Below are 16,639 nucleotides of genomic sequence, written 5' to 3'. Positions count from 1 at the left end.
AAGAACAAACGGTAAAACCAACGCGGGCAACGACCAGTCAAGGAAACTTTTAAAATGTTTATATAACTTCAAAAATTAAGCACGGTCTCAAACACACTTAGGAGATGTATGTAAGCACGGAAGTAATGTTTATGGTTTATGAGTTTTACGTGAGAACTAACACGAATTCCAAATAAAGATCAGGGCTGTATTTCCTAAATACGTAATTGATTTAGGGTTATTGTTGTTTTACCATTAATTAATACATGATTATAAATATGTGCCGTGCATGATATAAATATGATAGCAATATTAAAGCATTTCTGTTGGCAGATATTTATTTTTTTAGCGTAACGCCCATTTTAAGTCATGTGTGCTACATCGACCAATGGGAGGTGGACCGTGAATTTAAAAACGATTCGCGGTAGCAGCTGTACAAGTTTTCGTACCAAAACAAGTTTGTGATCTGGGAGCAGCTAGCGGCGACTATCACTGAGGTAATGTTGGTGTTAACGGTCTGTTAAAGCAAATGTTGACTTCATTAGCAGCGACGGTAAGTTTATTAAATGGCGAAGACTCTTTGTCAATGACGTGAGCTAGCGTGCTAGCTAGTTAGCTCACTAAAGCAACGTTTTGATTCTGTATCTCCCTTTTGTTTTAAGACTACCTCAAAATCAACCTTTTCTGTTCACCAGAAGTTTTATTCGTTATGGTGGAAGTGTTTTACTTAACTTTACTAAACTTACTACTATGTGTTGCTGTTTAGCCTCCAATAACATCAGTTTGTACTCGTATGTATTTGCATAAACTGGAGACAAGGATTAACTCATTTCCTTAATGAGTTTACCCGTGAACACTACAGCTAATGTTAATCGATGCTATATTATTTCTACTTTATCAAACATTCTTTTTTCCTTTAAAAAAGAGAAGCCGCTAGGAGGCAGCACTCTTTATTTTGATTGGAAAAATGATTTGAGTTTGTTTTTCAATCATATGGTTAAAAGGGTCCGCCCGAGCTATGCAGTTACTTGAAATTTAATGTAAATAACAAATTGTCCCAAAGTGTTTTCTCTTTGTGCTGCTCCCTTTTAAAGACCACCACAACAATCTCAGTATCCCTGTCATGCTCCCCTGTCAAACCAACCCTCTGCATGTATCCAAACCGTCTCAGCCTTATAACTTTGACTCTATTGTTCCATCTGAGCTGTCCCTCTGATATACTCATTTGGTCCTGTCCATCCAGATCACTTCCAGTGGGGGGAAAATAACCTTGACACCTCCTTTGCTAACATCTCCAAACTGTACATCACAGCAGGCCTCACTGTTTTCATTACACTGAGCTAAAATAAATTGACTAGTTTTACCAATTTGTTTTGGTCTTTTCTTTTCAGTGCTTTACTTTCCAAATTCTTTCTATTTTGCAGACTTTTATTTGTTTTGGTTTGAATTCTAATTGCATTAGAAACAATCTGCTGCAACTTGTTGGAAGTTTAGAGGGAGATGAATGAATCTGATGTATGTTGCAGAACCTCAGGGTCACCTCAACTCTAACTAGAAGCTTTAGAAAAAGGATTTACACCTAACTTTTAACAGTAGAGCTGTTGTCAGTTTCCGGACCCCAAAGTAGAAGCTGGTTCAGTACGAGCAGGCTGAAGGCACTGCCTCCCATTCTACTTCTGGAAGCTCTAGGAACTGAAATTAAGCCTGCACTCTGGGAGCGAAGTGCATTGTTGAAATATGGTGCTAAGAGGTCTTTAAGGTATGATGAGTAGAAGCATATTATGTTTGCTGTAACAATGCTGTAGCCTGTAATGCTGCCAAACTTGCCATTAGTTCCAGCACCGTATTCATAAAAGGGTACTGAACTTAAAGCAGTTGGCTATTAGGAGTTGATGCTCACCCAACTCTTTACTTGGGGAAAGTCCCATTCACACACATACAAATGCTGATTGTATTCAGTTTAGTACTACATGACAAAAGCAAGAAAAGGGCTAGCCTGTTAAGAGGTACTCTTTGCTGTAATGTATTAAACGCTGCTATAGAAATTCTCCCTACATAAAGCTGCAGTAGCCAGTGTCTTCTTGTTTTCAGATGGCCAATATAATCTTTGCAGAGCGGGAAAATGCAGGTCTCCATGCACCTACACAGAAAATGAGGCAGCGGCTTCAGTCTGCTCCAGGTATGAAAATTATGTCTTTGGTCGACTTTCTTTTTTTTCTGCTCTTGAAACGCTGATAACGTTTGCATAGGTGCCACGTTAACTTTTTTTTTTGGTCCCTGCATTTAGAGAAACTAGTCAAATCTCCTACAAAACCATTCAGCACCCCCTTGCCATCTGGACGTAAGGCTTTCGGCTGCCTTAACGTAAAAGTCTCGACCCCTGCCATCAGCAAACAAGAGAAGAAACTCCTAAAACAGGTTGGACTATATAATTATTCAAGTATACACTAAATGCTTGGCTGTATTCTGACTTATTTGATTTTTCTCTGCCACAGCCACCAGTTTGCCTTGAGGAAACAAAAGCCAAAAATGCACCTCAAGCCAATGTGGAGTATCCAGAAACTGAGAAGTTGTTCTCTTATGACCCACTAGGTAACTGATGCTATAAGTTGTAATTGTAAAGTTCTGCTTGGTGGTTATTTTAAAAGGGCAAAAACAGTAAGGCAGAATTTGGAAAGTTGTTGCATATTTGACCCGTCAATTTAAAACTCCATTTAAAATGCTGCTGCACTGTAGCACAAGTTTATGCTTTCATTTGAAGCTAATTTGATTTGGTCAAGTAATCGGAAGGTTTGCCTCAAACTTGTGAAATCAAAATATGATTCGGGTGTACTTGAATAAGGCCATGATGTGGCTTTTAAAATGTTTTTTAAAATTATTTTTAACGAAGGTTTTACACTTTCTTCCCCCTTCCCCCCCCCAGACCAAAGAAAGAAGCAGTCGACTGAGGCAATTCTAGTAGTGAAAACACAGCATTGTATTCATGAATTGACCACATGTATGCAAATGTGGGTGAGACATATACAGGGCTCTAGAGTGCAACCAATTTGGTCGCACATGCGTCCTAATTTCTCAATGGTGCAACTTTTAAAAAAAAAAAAAAAAAAAAAAGTTGAGTAGCTTAGGCCCAGTAGAAGTGGATGTAGCTGTGGGCAATGAGGGGAAAATGAAAAGAACGATTGATAACTTTCATGTCTAACACTAGTCCAGAGACGGCATCAGATAATTGGCCACATATGATCAACTGAGCCAGAGCCCGCTGATAGTAAAATGGGGAAAGTGTATACATTTCAAAGCTGGCAACATGATCCAGTGCATTTTCTGTCGTGAGCGTGGAAAGACCATGGCTGGCAATACTGCATTTGGAGTTGACCATCTGAGGGGCATGTGACTGCAATGGAAGATGGTCCATAATATAGCAAGCTGTTCAGTTTGAAGCCTTTGAGGCACTTTTTAATTTAGATTTTCATTTTATTTAAAATATCTTGAAGTTTAAATTTCAGCTCAGTGAAGCACTTTCTCAGTAACTTATCTTTCTTGTGGAACTGTGTTCCAAATAAAGAACTTTGTGTTGACAAGATTGATTGTTAGTTAATAATTTACAAATCAAACAATCAATCTTGTCAACACAAAGTTCTTTATTTGGAAACCACTTGTCCCGTTTCGTGATTATAGGTATTAGCTTGTAACCTTAACAAAAGGTAAAAATTTTCAATTCTATGGATCTCCTCAACAACCTTTCCTTGTTTTCTATTTGCATTTCCAGAGTACTTGAGGTATGATGTACCTGAAGACTTGATTCCTCTAAGTAAACTTGCCTTACCTGGACTCGCCTGTTTCTCACAAGTACCTGATATGTGTGAGGATGACTTTGAAGAGCTGGCACCACTCCCAAACCCACCAGCTGTGACTTTGAAACATTCAGGTATCAACTTTTGGTCAGGGGCAAAGAACCCTATTTCAAGCACCTGGTTTATTCAAAGAACCACTGCAGTGGTTAATAATAAACATGCATTACTATGGGAACTCAAGTTTATGGTGATTTTAAAAATCTGAATATTGCTGCACTCTAACAAAGCAGCTTTGTAAGGTTTAGTTCACCTAAATGAGTCATTCTCCTAGCTTCCTTTATTTATTTTAGATAAGTCTGCTGGCTGCAGAGCAACTGATTTTGCAGGGAAAGATAAAACTGAAGTGGGGGGGGGGGAGATCAAGCGCACAATACAGGTGTGAGAGAAGCATGGCACAATAGCGCATTAAACCCTGAATGTGTTAAGCACTTCTGGTCAGTAATCCCGGATTTGGTCTACTGCAGGAAATCTGTCATAACTTGCGACATAACCGGAAACGCCTTTCAACCACACACACCGTAGCCTCCAACATAATTTGGTCATTGCAGGTTAGGTCAGCCTGAGGTGTAGTTGCATTTCTCGGGAGGTGTACATCAGGTTACGTAAAAGGCTATGATGTAGGCTTAAAAGGGGTTTGTGGTCAAATCATAAGTAACAACGTGGATTTCCTGCAGTAGTCTAAATCGGACAAGACTGAAATGACTGCTTTATTACAGCCAGGAAGGAAAGGTGAGAATAATAAATGCCAGTTAAGACAAACAGTATCACAGCTGTCTTTAAGGCATAGCAGAATTTAACAGACTGCAACTGTTATTAAATTAATGTTTAGATGTGCACGAGATGGCTTTTTAGTCTCTGTGGCAGCTCTGGTGTTGAACAGTCTGAAAAGATGAATGGAAGTAAGAAGTGAATTAGATTAAAATTGGGTGTCCTTTTCTTAGATCACTGTTTATAGAACAATGAAATGGTTTTTATTGGCCAAAGGGAAACCGGTAACTGAGGAATAAATTTTAATCCTAAGAACCTGTGACAAATGCAGATTCTTATCGCAGGTCTAAGGTGTCTTCCAGGAATGGTGATGACTTTCCAGAGAATTTGCTACAGACTTAACCTGCTCTACAGCATAAGTTACCATGGTGACATAACACAGAAAACTCAGGAAGTTTGAAGTTACCTGTATAAGCTCAAATCATGCCTTAGGGAACAGGGCTGGGCTCTGTGTAGTACAAGGGGCCCAACGAGGAAAGAAATGTGGCTGTACAGTTCATTTTCACTTCACATAATGCTGGAGATGCATTGGTGGTTTTTACACTTGAATACATTTTGCCTCTTACCTGTGCAAAATTGGTGACTTGAACCAAATACCAGCCTCTGACATAAACGCTACTGTCAGCAGTATTGCCCAACATAAAATTAGGGCAATGATATTAGTGCATTCCTAAGCTATGATTCAGGAGCCTTTGGGAAATATGACTAATACACTTTCTTCAGTGTCACCCCTGGGCTCTCTTGTCCGTCACTCTAAAACAAACAGGGTTTTCCCAGAGCTTTCTTCCTGGAAAGCAGTTTAATTCCTATCAGCCCGAAATCATCTCATCATGTTGGTTCTGACTTGCAGTATGGCGTACCCTGTGATGGCTGTTAACTGCAAGAGTAAAAACAAATTTAAATTCTGTTCATTGTAGCAAATTAAATCTTCCCAACTCTGACAAGTGCACCTAGTGTCAAGAAACCTCGCCTCAAAAACGGTTAAAACTACACAAGCACAAATGACAGCTGCCACTATAAACAGACTCTGGAATGAGACATTACAAACATGGCATTTATATGTGGCCCTCAATTTGACACTCTACTTTCTCAATTTCTCAACCTCTGCTCTAATGGATTAATGTACAATTTAAGACTTTGGGATTTATAAATGGTATGCAGCCCTCAAATAAAACCACTTTTATCAAGCAACTGTAATTGTATCTTTGCATCTGAAGTGCAAGTTTGAATCTCCTGGTATAATTAACTACAGGTATCATTAACCTTCTGTATGATTAAATTCCCCGTATCTCTCTTCAGATTGCCGTGTGGAGCTGGATGCCTTTCTTCAGACGCTCGAGGAGCTAACAGTGGAGCTTCCTCCAGAACCTGATACTGATTAAAGTTGTGTTTGTCTGCTTTTAATTGAAATAAAGTTGTTTTTTTTTTAAATCGTGCATGATGTGTTTTATGTGCTGGAGCTCCATTTTATAATTGGTGACTGGCCATGAAAGTATGCCCTATATTACTTCCTGCTTTTAAAGTCCATCAGTGGTCATGTGAGGGTTTCCCGCTATTGGGAGATGAGTGGACTTTGTCTCGGTTCCTCTTGAAGAATAATCTGCGTCACGTAACTTTTTGGGGGATGAACGGTTAAAATTACTCGTGACGTGTTACGTGATTTTTAGATCCCCTATTGGGTGGCACACCTGAAGAGTCGGTGTGTGCGGTTGAGTGCAGAACAGGTGAGTGGCAGCCGTTTTAGACGGAAACTTAAGCGTAGGTTTGGCTTCTTAACATGGCAAAATGAGGAACTTCTGTGTTCTCCAATAATCGCGTTAGCTGAAATGTTTTTAAAGAGCTCTTTCCTCCCTTACACAGGGGACCGAGTCCAGTCAAGCGGAGGAAATTGTTTCATGTTTATAATTTGACATATCTTCGGGTGTTGTCTAAATAAAAAGGAAGTAGCTTTGAGCTCTACAGAAGAATTCAGACATGCTTGGGCGCAGCTCGGATGAAGCTGTGTCTGAACCAGCTGTCAGCAATACCGACGCCCACGGCGGCAGGGGGTCTAAAAAGGGCACCGTTGTGGAGCGAGTGTCCAGATACGGCATGCAGGTCATGCCCATGCCAGTGCCCGGGGGTTTCCAGCGTAGGACGAGGCTGCAGAGACAGCAAGAAGTCTGTGACAGCGCCGCTCCGGAGAGGGAGTCGATCACACCCGCTATGCGTAAAAAGTACCTGAAGGAGCTGCTTCTGGGGAACTCGTCCAACAGCGGGTTTAGCAGCGTGCTGTCCTCGCAGAATTACAGCCGCTCCGGCGAGGAGGACACGGATTGGGCTTTGTATCCGATGGAGCACGCGTGGATGCTCTCAGCGGTGGAGGGCAGCTATGAAATCATCATGGATTTTATCTCAGAGGACCCCCAGCTATTAACCAGGAAGGATTTCATCAGCGGCTACTCGGTCCTGCATTGGCTGGCCAAGAGGGGACAGGACGAGACTCTGATCAAACTTTTGCGCTACGCACAAAGCGAGGGCATCCCCGTGAACGTGAACCTGAAGGGCAGCGGTGGGCTCACGCCTCTGCACCTCGCCAGCATGCACAGTCAGTACATGGTCATCAAGCTGCTGGTCGGAGCTTTCAATGCCAACGTGGACGCAATGGACTACAACGGAAAGAGGCCCTGGCAGTATCTGAGGGAAAACGCCCCGCCGGAGATGAAGGAGCTGCTGGGGGCCTGGGATGAAGAGCACAGCTGGGGATGCACGCAAAACGTCAACAAGAACGGCAACAACAACTGCGCTGGCGCAGTGAACTTGACCGCATGTGAAGAGGACGATGCTGTGGAGGCAGAGGAAGTGAAGCACTTTGACCGGACTAAGAGGAGAAGCGGCTGGAGGCTTGGGTCTATAAAAAAGCTGCTGCCCTCCTTTCCTCCTTTGCTTGGAAGCAAAACATGAGTGGGGGATGACACATACTTTCCAATATGTGCATCATCACTCCACTATTTTTTATGTTAGTTTCAGAAGGGGTCGTGAAGACAGTGAAAGGCTAGTTTGTAGGCAATGATGACTATTCAAGCGGTAAAGATCAAGCTAAATGTTAAGGCAGCAAGAATGTGCAGTTTTTCAAGTATGCTTTCCAGAAACAAAATACCCATTTATATTGGTGGATGTGCTTCACTCATCCAAGACCAGCAGTGTTTACATGATGACTGATTTCTAAACAAATTTCAGTAAAATAGCCAAACTTTAAAGTGTTACTTTGTCTTTCATAAGCTGCTTTTAATGGACTTTTTCTGCTTCCTGCCCAGACTCATTTGCGCTACTTGTGTCAACTCCAATATTAGTAATTGGCTGTGTAGGAGCTTTCCCTGCAGTGTATGAGCTCTGGAATCATTTTTTTTTCTAGTTAATCCTGCTGCTTATTGAGGCTTCCTTTAATACCTCTGGTATTTATTCCAAAGACTACAAAGTCAGAAGTCAAATTCACACTAAACAGCAAGTGAGCAGTTTTCCATGAAACTGTGATTCAGAAGTGTTAGCTGTGTGGTCAAACAAACCCCTTTCAGTCCAAGTGCTTCTTTTTGCAGAGCTGTGTCAGCATGGCAGCTTCTACATATTTGATTTTCCTGAGAAAAGTAAACACTTTGCGGGAGAGAAAAAGACGCCACTCAAGCATTTCACATTTGATCAGTGATCTTTTATTGTCAAACATGAGTATAACCAGAGTATCTGTACAAAATGATTCCTGCTCCAGATAACATGGCTTGTCCCCTGCAGTCAGTCCATCAGCTGGAGTTCCCGGCGCATGTTGTGATGCTGGGATCCACAGAGCCTCATGTTTACAGGCCAAGCTTGGTCCTCCTCCAGTGTCTCCTCTTGGAGTTGTACCTAAAATGAAAGAACAAAAAATAAACCCGTCAGGAGGAAAACACTGAGATTCTGATGTTGGCAAACTATTAAACTGTCACGCTGTCAAACCCTGAGTGGAAAGAATTAAAACCTCTCTGTACAAAAACATAAAAGGCTAACATTATCTCTGTTGCTGATCGTTTTACTTTGTGTCAAACTGCAAATAAACTGAATTTTTTGGGGGAGCTTATTATAGCAGGAAAAACAAACACCAGTGTAGCTAATAAATGTGATTTTAGTACAACCTGCCACCGTGGAACACTTAATGGATTACTAAATGCACCTAACCATGTGCTCTTCCTAATAAATGTATACCTTTAAAGAGATTTATTTTGGTAAGTTCATTTATGTGTGTGCAAATTGAGGGTATGCAAGTTTTCACAAAAGTCAAACTCACAGACAGACAGTATAAAACGTGGAAAAATGCTTCAGGTACTGAAAAGTGAAGCTAAGTACCCTAAACCTGCAATCCTTTAAATGACCACAAGGGGAGTACTTTTCTGCTCACAAGAAGACTAAAGGTCTTCTTCAAACTCGAGACAAACGTCTGTGACCTCAGTAAAGCCTTGCAAGATTACGTTTTGGGCTCAACAACCAGTTTCAGATCATATTAAAAGTTCATTATTTGTGGTCTTTTTTTTTTTTTTTTTTAAGTCAAAGGAGGATCATCCAATGTTCATTGAGCAAGGATTAGTCCATCACAAATCATTGGGTAATGAGAACATAGTCTCCCATGGTGTCAGATCTCTTGCATCACATGAGCTTTCAAAACACTAAGATGGTTTTACAACAATTTAAGTGGTCAAAACCATGTAAATAGTAGCTTTAACAGTCTCTATTGAGTGGTGAGAGCTTCCTTAATAATGCTCCACACCAAGGAAATATTCAAATGAATCGTTGGTTCACGGGTTCAGAGTATGCAAAGTTGTTTGATGTGCGTCTAGTTTCAGATTCTCCAGCACAGCATGTACATTGTGTATTGTTCAGTGTGATAAATATTATAAATCAATACAAAGCCCTATAGTGATTTAGTAAATTTAAATTCCCCTTTGAAGAGATAATTAGAAATAATGTCACTTTTTACAGGCACTAAATCACTGCAGTATTCATGGCATCCACAGAGTTTATACAAGATGACGGAGCCAAAGAACAGCAGATCGGTCATTAGTGTTCGGCTACAGAGTTTCCTCATCACCGGCACAGCAAGTGAGAGAACAAGCTCTGCAGCAGAAACATGCTCTCAGCAGGGTTAATGACAGCACTCCACTGTAACTAAGTGCTGCAATTGCAGACCTGCTTTACATGAGATGATGTTCCTCCCTACAATTACACTCAGGTGCGTCAGCACTTCCTGATAACACATGCAGCTCAGCAATGAAACTGAATGTTGACAGCCCATTTAAACAGACACTCAGCTTCACTAAGATTTGAGCCATCTGTGAACCACCTAATCGCAACGCTGACATCACAAAAACCTGAAATTATGGAGTTCTTTTCAAATTAATCTATCCTCCCTGCAGTACTCTTAACAACCCGCACGGTGGAATTACTGATTTACACCTTTAAGGAAATTTCATGAGCACAAATATTTTCCACACCAAATTTACAAGTTAAATTCAAAACCACTGCAACAAGGGGAAAAGAGGCTTAAAGGCATCTCCGATGATATACACTGTGCTAGAAATATTAGGAATACAGTAGGGCTGTGCGATATGACCAAAATCTCATATCCTGATATAAGACTTCTATCGTCCCGATAACGATATAAATCACAAATGTAACATTTTCTGTAAATTCTCTAAATCTCGGGCAGCTCGACTTGTGTGAAGTGTTTCCAGCTGTGCGTCATGTAGCTGGAGTCGAGTGTTTTAACCGATGCATGAAACGATACATTTTTAGACATAAGTTGTAACGGCCGCCGTTTTCTTTGTGAGTATTTATTACACGGCGTGCTGCGGGGAAAAGCCTGTTCTAACGTTTGAGTCTAAGATTTATTTTTTAGCACCTGGCGGCTCTTTTTTTGCTTCTCATCTGTAAATACTCTGCATACTCTTTTACGTGATTCGGTTTATTTTGAAAAGTCTCAACAGGATCTTGAGCTTTATTGTGAAAAGGTTTATGTGGAAAATAAACAAGCGGACACGCGATGCTGTTACCGTCGTTGTTGCTAACGACAACGCATAAAAACAGTCGCTTGTCCATCCGTAGTGTGGTTATATTAAATATAAGAGAAAGAGAGAACTTTAAGAAATGAATATAGCCACTACAGTGACCATATCAAAACCATGAAAAAAATATTGTTGTAAACAGTTTATTTTGCGACACCACGAAACAAACGATAGCGTAAAATGAAACGATAGACGTTTTTATATCGTCATCCGATATATATCGTTATATCGAACAGCCCTAGAATACAGTGTGATATCAAAGTTCACCAACAACATCAGCTACATCACTTACTGCTGCACCAGCTACAGCAGCCTCAACGGGGTCATTATAAGCTTCAAAGATACATTCATTTTACAATGGCTGCAATATGCATTAAAATGCTACAATAAAATTAATCTAGCATTGAACGGGACTTAAGCGAATTATCATTATTTATTTACAGAATATTAAATATATTCATACACTTATACGTTTTCCACAGCAAAACTAAATGATTTATTTAAAGTTTATTATTAACTAGAAACTTTCTCTCCTTAAACGGCAATGAGGCTGCACTTCATGCAAGAGTATTCAAATCTCTCCTCTCCCCTTGCCTGCCTTATGACTGGATTACAGAGAACTGATGAATTCACAAATGGAAAATAAAGGAAGCAGGGATGTGCAGGACACAACAATCAAATGATTACATTGACTGACAAAGCTGTTGATGTGGACAGCAAGGAGTCCTAAAAAAAGGTATAAAACCTAAAAAGTGACTGGCCCTTTTCCCATTAGTACCTACTCTGATCAGGGTGACTCGTTTTCCATTACAGCGCCACCTAATATGTGTGGGGTTGTTTGCTTTTTCAGATCGCTTGGACCCTGGCGAAGTACGTATTGAAAAAGTACCTGCTATCAGGTACTATGACCCAATGGAAAACCCTGAAAACCAGCTGACCGGAATAGGTTCTAATGGACCTGATGTTACTTAAACGTTCTTTCAATCTGGTCTGACCGATTCTGAGTTGGGAACAAATAAGCATGTTTATGGGTGAGAAGGATGAGGCAGACGATTCCAGTGGTGGGGGAGACATGATGAAAATAAATATACTAATCTTAAATGGTCATATGCAGCTTGAAAGAATGTTTGAAACTAGACACTTTGCAGCTTTTTTTTGAAAAAAAAAAAATCATCTTTCCCTTTTCTGTCTTGGTTCTCATAAGCCTGCAGCACTGAACAGAGGTGGATTACATGACTACAATAACGTGTACAAATGTGGGAACCCGTATACCGTCAGCTCTCGGCCTTACAAGATGCACAGGGCAGGTAAAATCAGTCATGGTAAGCTCACCTGATCTTGTTGCCGGTCTTCATTCTGATCCACTGAGGAATCGGCCTGTTCTGTTTCTGCTTCTTGGCGAGGAAGCGCTTGATTCTGAAAGTCTTGTGGGACGACTGGAAGACGTAAAAGACACCGTATTAGCACAATCATTTAAAACACCAAGTATATACATCTTTAACCAAATGCTTCTGGTTTAAAACTAATTTTTTTTTAAAGCTTTCAGTGCTAAAATAAACAAGCTGGCCGCTAGCATGCGCAGAACCACCGTACCGGCTAGCATCACTGAGCACTTTTAATATGCCCCATCTCATTTTTTTCGTATAACATACACATTGTTATCGTGACAATAATTTTAGTTTTAAATGCTTAAGGTTTCGGGGAACTTTAATAAGCCCTGCTAGCTCGGATGTTTGTAGATTTTCTATTTACCATTTTGTCCACAGTCCTTTCCCCACTATGGCGGTGGTCGAAAAGAACGAGAGAAGTGACGCCACGGCTTTTTGACCAATAAGCGTCCAAAAAACTGTTCCACGTCCTACAAACAGCGACACCAACATGTCATTAGAGGAAGTACATGTCATAGTTTTAACGGTTTGCCTTTCATTCAAGAGATAGTTAACACAGAGCCGGAGCCTTGAACTAAAAAACAGGATAACTGACTTCAGTTTTTTTTTAGTTTTACCCGGTAGTCACTTCACACCAATATGGTCACAATAACTGAAAGATTTCTAGGTTTTTCAGAGCATCTAAAGCATCTAAAGTCTTTGAGCACCATAGCTGAATTGATCAAGAAACACAAAATCACAGGAGTTAATTTATTTCTGATATACTTTCCAGTTTTTAACTTTTTTTCCCTATAAAATTGCAATATATGATTTTAAAGCAGAGTACCTGCTTTAAAATCCTAAAGTCTAGGTTTTAGTCATTACTTGACCTTCTTCTTCTTCTTTCATATGGTCTCTGTAGGGGTTGCCATGGTAGCTCATCTGCCTCCGTCTCATCTTATTCCTAGCATACTCCTCAGCAGGCCAAGCCTCCTCAGAAACTGAACTTCTAACAGGAGTACACTGGAATCCATCCTGATAAATGGTGAACCAGCGTGGTATGTCATCTGCACTCCTGAAAGATCTTCACCAAGTGGTGAAAATGGCAAAGCACATTGTTGAGATGAAGCTCCCACATCTGGACTCAATCTGTGCCATCATCATGGAGAGAAAAGGCAAGCAGACAGTGTAACTAAGGACAGTACACACCCCATTCTGTGGTTGAATCTCTGCCACCTGGCCAGCTCTTCAGAAAGATCATTCACTCACTACATCCACAAATCTTGTCTTTGGTCTCCCATGTTTCCTTCTGCCTGGCACCTCCACATTCAAGATTCCATGTCCAGTATATCCACTATCCCTCCTCTGCACATGTCCAAACAATCTCAGACTTGCCTCGCTAACTTTGTCTCCAAATAGCCTGACCCGAGCTGTCCCTCTGATGTACTCATTTCTAATCTTGTCCATCCTTGTCACTCCCAGTGAAAATCTTCAACTCGGTCACCTCCAGCTTTGCAGGTTTCACTTCCACCTTGTGAACCTTCCCTTTCACTCTTGCTGTGATCCTGCTATCAGAAATGAACCCTGACACCTGTCTCCATCCATTCCACCCTGGCTCCACCCTCTTCCACACCTCTGTTGTGCACTGGATGGTTGATCCATTCTTCACTTACTGTCATTTGCCAGATTCACTGTTGTTTTAATGGCATTTTTTTTCTTCAGTTTTTCTTCCTGGCTTCTGCTTGGATAGACATGCTACATGCTTCCAACCTGCACTGTGTTTAACCTCTTAAAAATTTTCAAAGATAAAAGTTGTATTTTCTTTTGTAATATGAGCCCCAATGCTGCCAGCAGACACGTCCCTGTTTGTGTTTGGTCATATTCCACCATCACCGCCTCTTTCACGTGAAAGCGTCATTGTGAGATTGGGAGTTGATGACTGCCTTTGTGTCATCGCTTAGCCTGATTGCTGTTGTTAGCCTCAGTGAAGCCATAGTGCTGGCCTCAGGTGTCTATACTCAGTAAACCACAGACAACATAATGCTGACGCTTGTCACTCACCAAATCCTAAGCTGAATTTTAGAGAAGAAACAGAAAAAAACAGAAGTAGGAGCATAACTACAAGTGGAGAAAAGGAGTTTTATTTATATTTTGATTTATTTTGCTATGCTACAGTGGAAGTCATTGTGAATGTCATGGTAATTTGAGCTTTTAATGATTTCTTGATCTCTTTCCAAGGTAAAAACATTGTACAGCATCTTTAATGATCTTAAAAAACAAGAACTGGGTGCACGGGTTTGAATTTATTTTGGATTTTCACTAATCCTGAAGTATGTATATCGCCCACTAATATTAAGTTAAAGGTCCCTTAGCAAGTTGCATCTCGGGCAAATGCTTCTGGCATTATTCTGGCTGCACATTTGATTACTCTTCTTAGGAGAATTGATAGAGTTCACTTAAATTGTTTGGTTTCCTGGCTTTTAAGCATAGTCCACAAATTTTCAATAGAGCTGAGGCCCAGAAGCTTAATGTTATCCTGATTTTTCCATTCCAAAACGAATATTGATGTGTGTTTAGAATCACTGTCCTCTTGGAGCACCCTGCTGTATTCAAGTTTCAACCATGTAGCTGTTGATTTGAGGCAAAGTTGAAAAATAAGTAGTCCTCTCCTCCATTATTCCATCCACTTTGTGCAATGTACCAGTATCACTGGAAGCAAAACAGCCCCAGAGCATGATGCTACCACCACCATGCTTCACATTTGGTACAGCTGCTGTTAAGCAGGTTTGAAAACATCACCTTTACTCCTCTGAACGTATTTCTTGTCACTGTGGCCAAATAGTCCAATCTTGGTCTCGTCTGACCATGAAAAAACTTTTCTCCAGAAGGCATTTGGCTTTTCCACGTGGGCAGCTCCAAATTTTAGGTCAAACTTGAACGTGTCGATTTTTGGAGCAGGATGTAGATGTAAAACTTGACTGTAGTTGTTTAGAAATTATTACAAGACATATTCCCAATTTGTGCAAACCTACATTTCTCCTTTTTAGATATTCACTGAGTTCTTTGAACTTTTTAATTGTCCTGAGTATTGGTCCACCCAGTGAGTGCTGTCAAATAAATCTCCAAAAGTCCAGATGAACAGAATCAACTTTTGGAGATTTACTTACCTGGATGATTGAACATGCATCAAGATGTCAAATAAATCCGTTTTATGCTGGCAAACAGAAACTACCAGTTATTACTAGTATCATTAAAAGATTTGAGTGTATCTACATCATTGATCCTGTGTATACCATATAGTCGTTACTGTGTGTGGATTAGAGAAAATCCCAATTCCTGTTTTTTTTTTAAAGTTATTAAAGTCGTATGCTGTACAATCATTCCACCCTGGAAAAAGAAACAGCTCAAGAAATAACAAAAAACCCCAAATTACCTTGACATTCATGACCACAATGAGCGAAGCAAACTTCTGACTTCTCCTTCACTGTGATATAAATCCTCTAAGTTTTCTCTGCCCTCCCTGTTGTCTCTGCATCTGACTGCCGCTTTGCCTCATTTACTGGTGAAAAATTCTCAGTTCCAACTGAGCTGCCCCATTGAATGAGCATTTGTTCAATGGCACAATGACACCACCTGTTTGAAAGAGCACCAAAGCAGTCTTGACAGTCACGTCTCTAACATTTGCCGCTGATGCCGTGATATTTTTTCCACAGGTTGGGAGCACCTTGGCTCTTTGTTGTTCTTTTTTGACTTTTCAAATCCTCCTTATCCCATTTAAAGGTTGTAATTTTGCCTTCACCTGCATCCATCTGGTAATAATCATGAAGAAAAATAAGATAAACAAAGAAAACGAGATAAATGCAGTGTAACACTACAGAATGTAGTGTTATCTATCCATTTGAATTGCACTAGTCTGGTTTTATTTCAGAGTCCCTGGGCTCCTGCAGGCTCATTTATAGGCGCACTGCTTTCTCCTTTTTCCGCCCCTTTTCACACACCTCATATGAAGCTCCGATACCAGACAGGTGAGCTGAAATAATATGAATCCAGCTCAACACATTATGCTGCTGTAAGTGTAACAATAGCTTCCGAACACCGAGCCAACTTCCTTCTGGTTCGTACATCGTGCATAGTAGCACCTCTCTGGCTGAAGTGAACATGAACGGAAGAAGGAAAGAAGCCGAAGCACATTCTCACCTGAGCCTTTCAGTCATGTCACGTCACTAACCCACAGTTTGAAGTTCAGCTTTAAAAAAAAGAAACACCCAAAGAAAAACTGCTGCTGTAGCATTACCTCCAAGTGCTGCTGCTTCGCTTTTATCCCTGCTTCCTGCTGCTGATGTCCACAGCAAAGTCCAAGCACACCTACTTTTTTTTTTTTCATGCAAATCTATTTCATTTAAATGTTTCACGGCAAACCGCGTCGTTATGTTCCAGGTCCAACCTGCAGGATAAACGAAATAATAACCCCCCCAAAAAAGGCTTTTGTTTATTCTTACTTTTGTTTTGTATGCAGACAATAATCTGGGATAGATCTGCATGTAAACTGTGTCATTACCACGAGTTTATAATGTGAATATTTTACTTTGTACTGAGTTATGCTGATTCT

General features: G+C 40.6%; 3 protein-coding genes and 1 non-coding gene across 4 annotated transcripts; 2 read left to right on the top strand and 2 right to left on the bottom strand.

Annotated features, from left to right (window-relative positions):
* Nucleotides 1-465: 465 nt before the first annotated feature.
* Nucleotides 466-6,034, top strand: LOC120723748 (securin-like). The gene is made up of 6 exons (XM_040015430.1): nucleotides 466-532; nucleotides 2,071-2,158; nucleotides 2,267-2,397; nucleotides 2,475-2,571; nucleotides 3,746-3,904; nucleotides 5,898-6,034. The coding sequence occupies exons 1-6, from the start codon at nucleotides 509-511 to the stop codon at nucleotides 5,978-5,980; spliced, it is 582 nt and encodes a 193-aa protein (XP_039871364.1). The 5' UTR covers nucleotides 466-508; the 3' UTR covers nucleotides 5,981-6,034.
* A 45-nt stretch (nucleotides 6,035-6,079) lies between these two features.
* Nucleotides 6,080-8,408, top strand: LOC120723745 (ankyrin repeat domain-containing protein SOWAHD-like). Its single transcript, XM_040015426.1, has 2 exons — nucleotides 6,080-6,322; nucleotides 6,459-8,408. The coding sequence occupies exon 2, from the start codon at nucleotides 6,573-6,575 to the stop codon at nucleotides 7,539-7,541; it is 969 nt and encodes a 322-aa protein (XP_039871360.1). The 5' UTR covers nucleotides 6,080-6,322; nucleotides 6,459-6,572; the 3' UTR covers nucleotides 7,542-8,408.
* rpl39 (ribosomal protein L39) lies at nucleotides 8,262-16,259 on the bottom strand. Its single transcript, XM_040015436.1, has 4 exons — nucleotides 16,228-16,259; nucleotides 12,416-12,521; nucleotides 11,996-12,099; nucleotides 8,262-8,474 (listed from the first exon to the last, which is right to left on the bottom strand). The coding sequence occupies exons 1-4, from the start codon at nucleotides 16,242-16,244 to the stop codon at nucleotides 8,426-8,428; spliced, it is 276 nt and encodes a 91-aa protein (XP_039871370.1). The 5' UTR covers nucleotides 16,245-16,259; the 3' UTR covers nucleotides 8,262-8,425.
* LOC120724441 lies at nucleotides 9,661-9,795 on the bottom strand. The gene has a single exon (XR_005693921.1). It is a non-coding gene; the product is annotated as a small nucleolar RNA SNORA69 (small nucleolar RNA).
* Nucleotides 16,260-16,639: the final 380 nt, after the last annotated feature.

The sequence above is a fragment of the Simochromis diagramma genome, unplaced genomic scaffold (genome assembly GCF_900408965.1).
Source record: "Simochromis diagramma unplaced genomic scaffold, fSimDia1.1 OVJJ01000685.1, whole genome shotgun sequence".
NCBI lineage: Eukaryota > Metazoa > Chordata > Actinopteri > Cichliformes > Cichlidae > Simochromis > Simochromis diagramma.
Note: the sequence above shows the minus strand (reverse complement) of the source record. Positions and strands in the feature narration are given on the sequence as shown.

Bases quoted from the DNA above. Each gene is read 5' to 3' on its own strand.
- LOC120723748 (XM_040015430.1), top strand. From the start codon at position 509: ATGTTGACTTCATTAGCAGCGACG. The intron at 533-2,070 runs GTAAGTTTATTA...TCTTGTTTTCAG, and splicing joins TGACTTCATTAGCAGCGACG to ATGGCCAATATAATCTTTGC. The intron at 2,398-2,474 runs GTTGGACTATAT...TCTCTGCCACAG, and splicing joins AGAAGAAACTCCTAAAACAG to CCACCAGTTTGCCTTGAGGA.
- LOC120723745 (XM_040015426.1), top strand. From the start codon at position 6,573: ATGCTTGGGCGCAGCTCGGATGAAGCTGTGTCTGAACCAGCTGTCAGC.
- rpl39 (XM_040015436.1), bottom strand. The intron at 12,100-12,415 runs GTAAATAGAAAA...TACGTCTTCCAG, and splicing joins AAAGGACTGTGGACAAAATG to TCGTCCCACAAGACTTTCAG. The intron at 8,475-11,995 runs GTGAGCTTACCA...CTTTCATTTTAG, and splicing joins AAGACCGGCAACAAGATCAG to GTACAACTCCAAGAGGAGAC.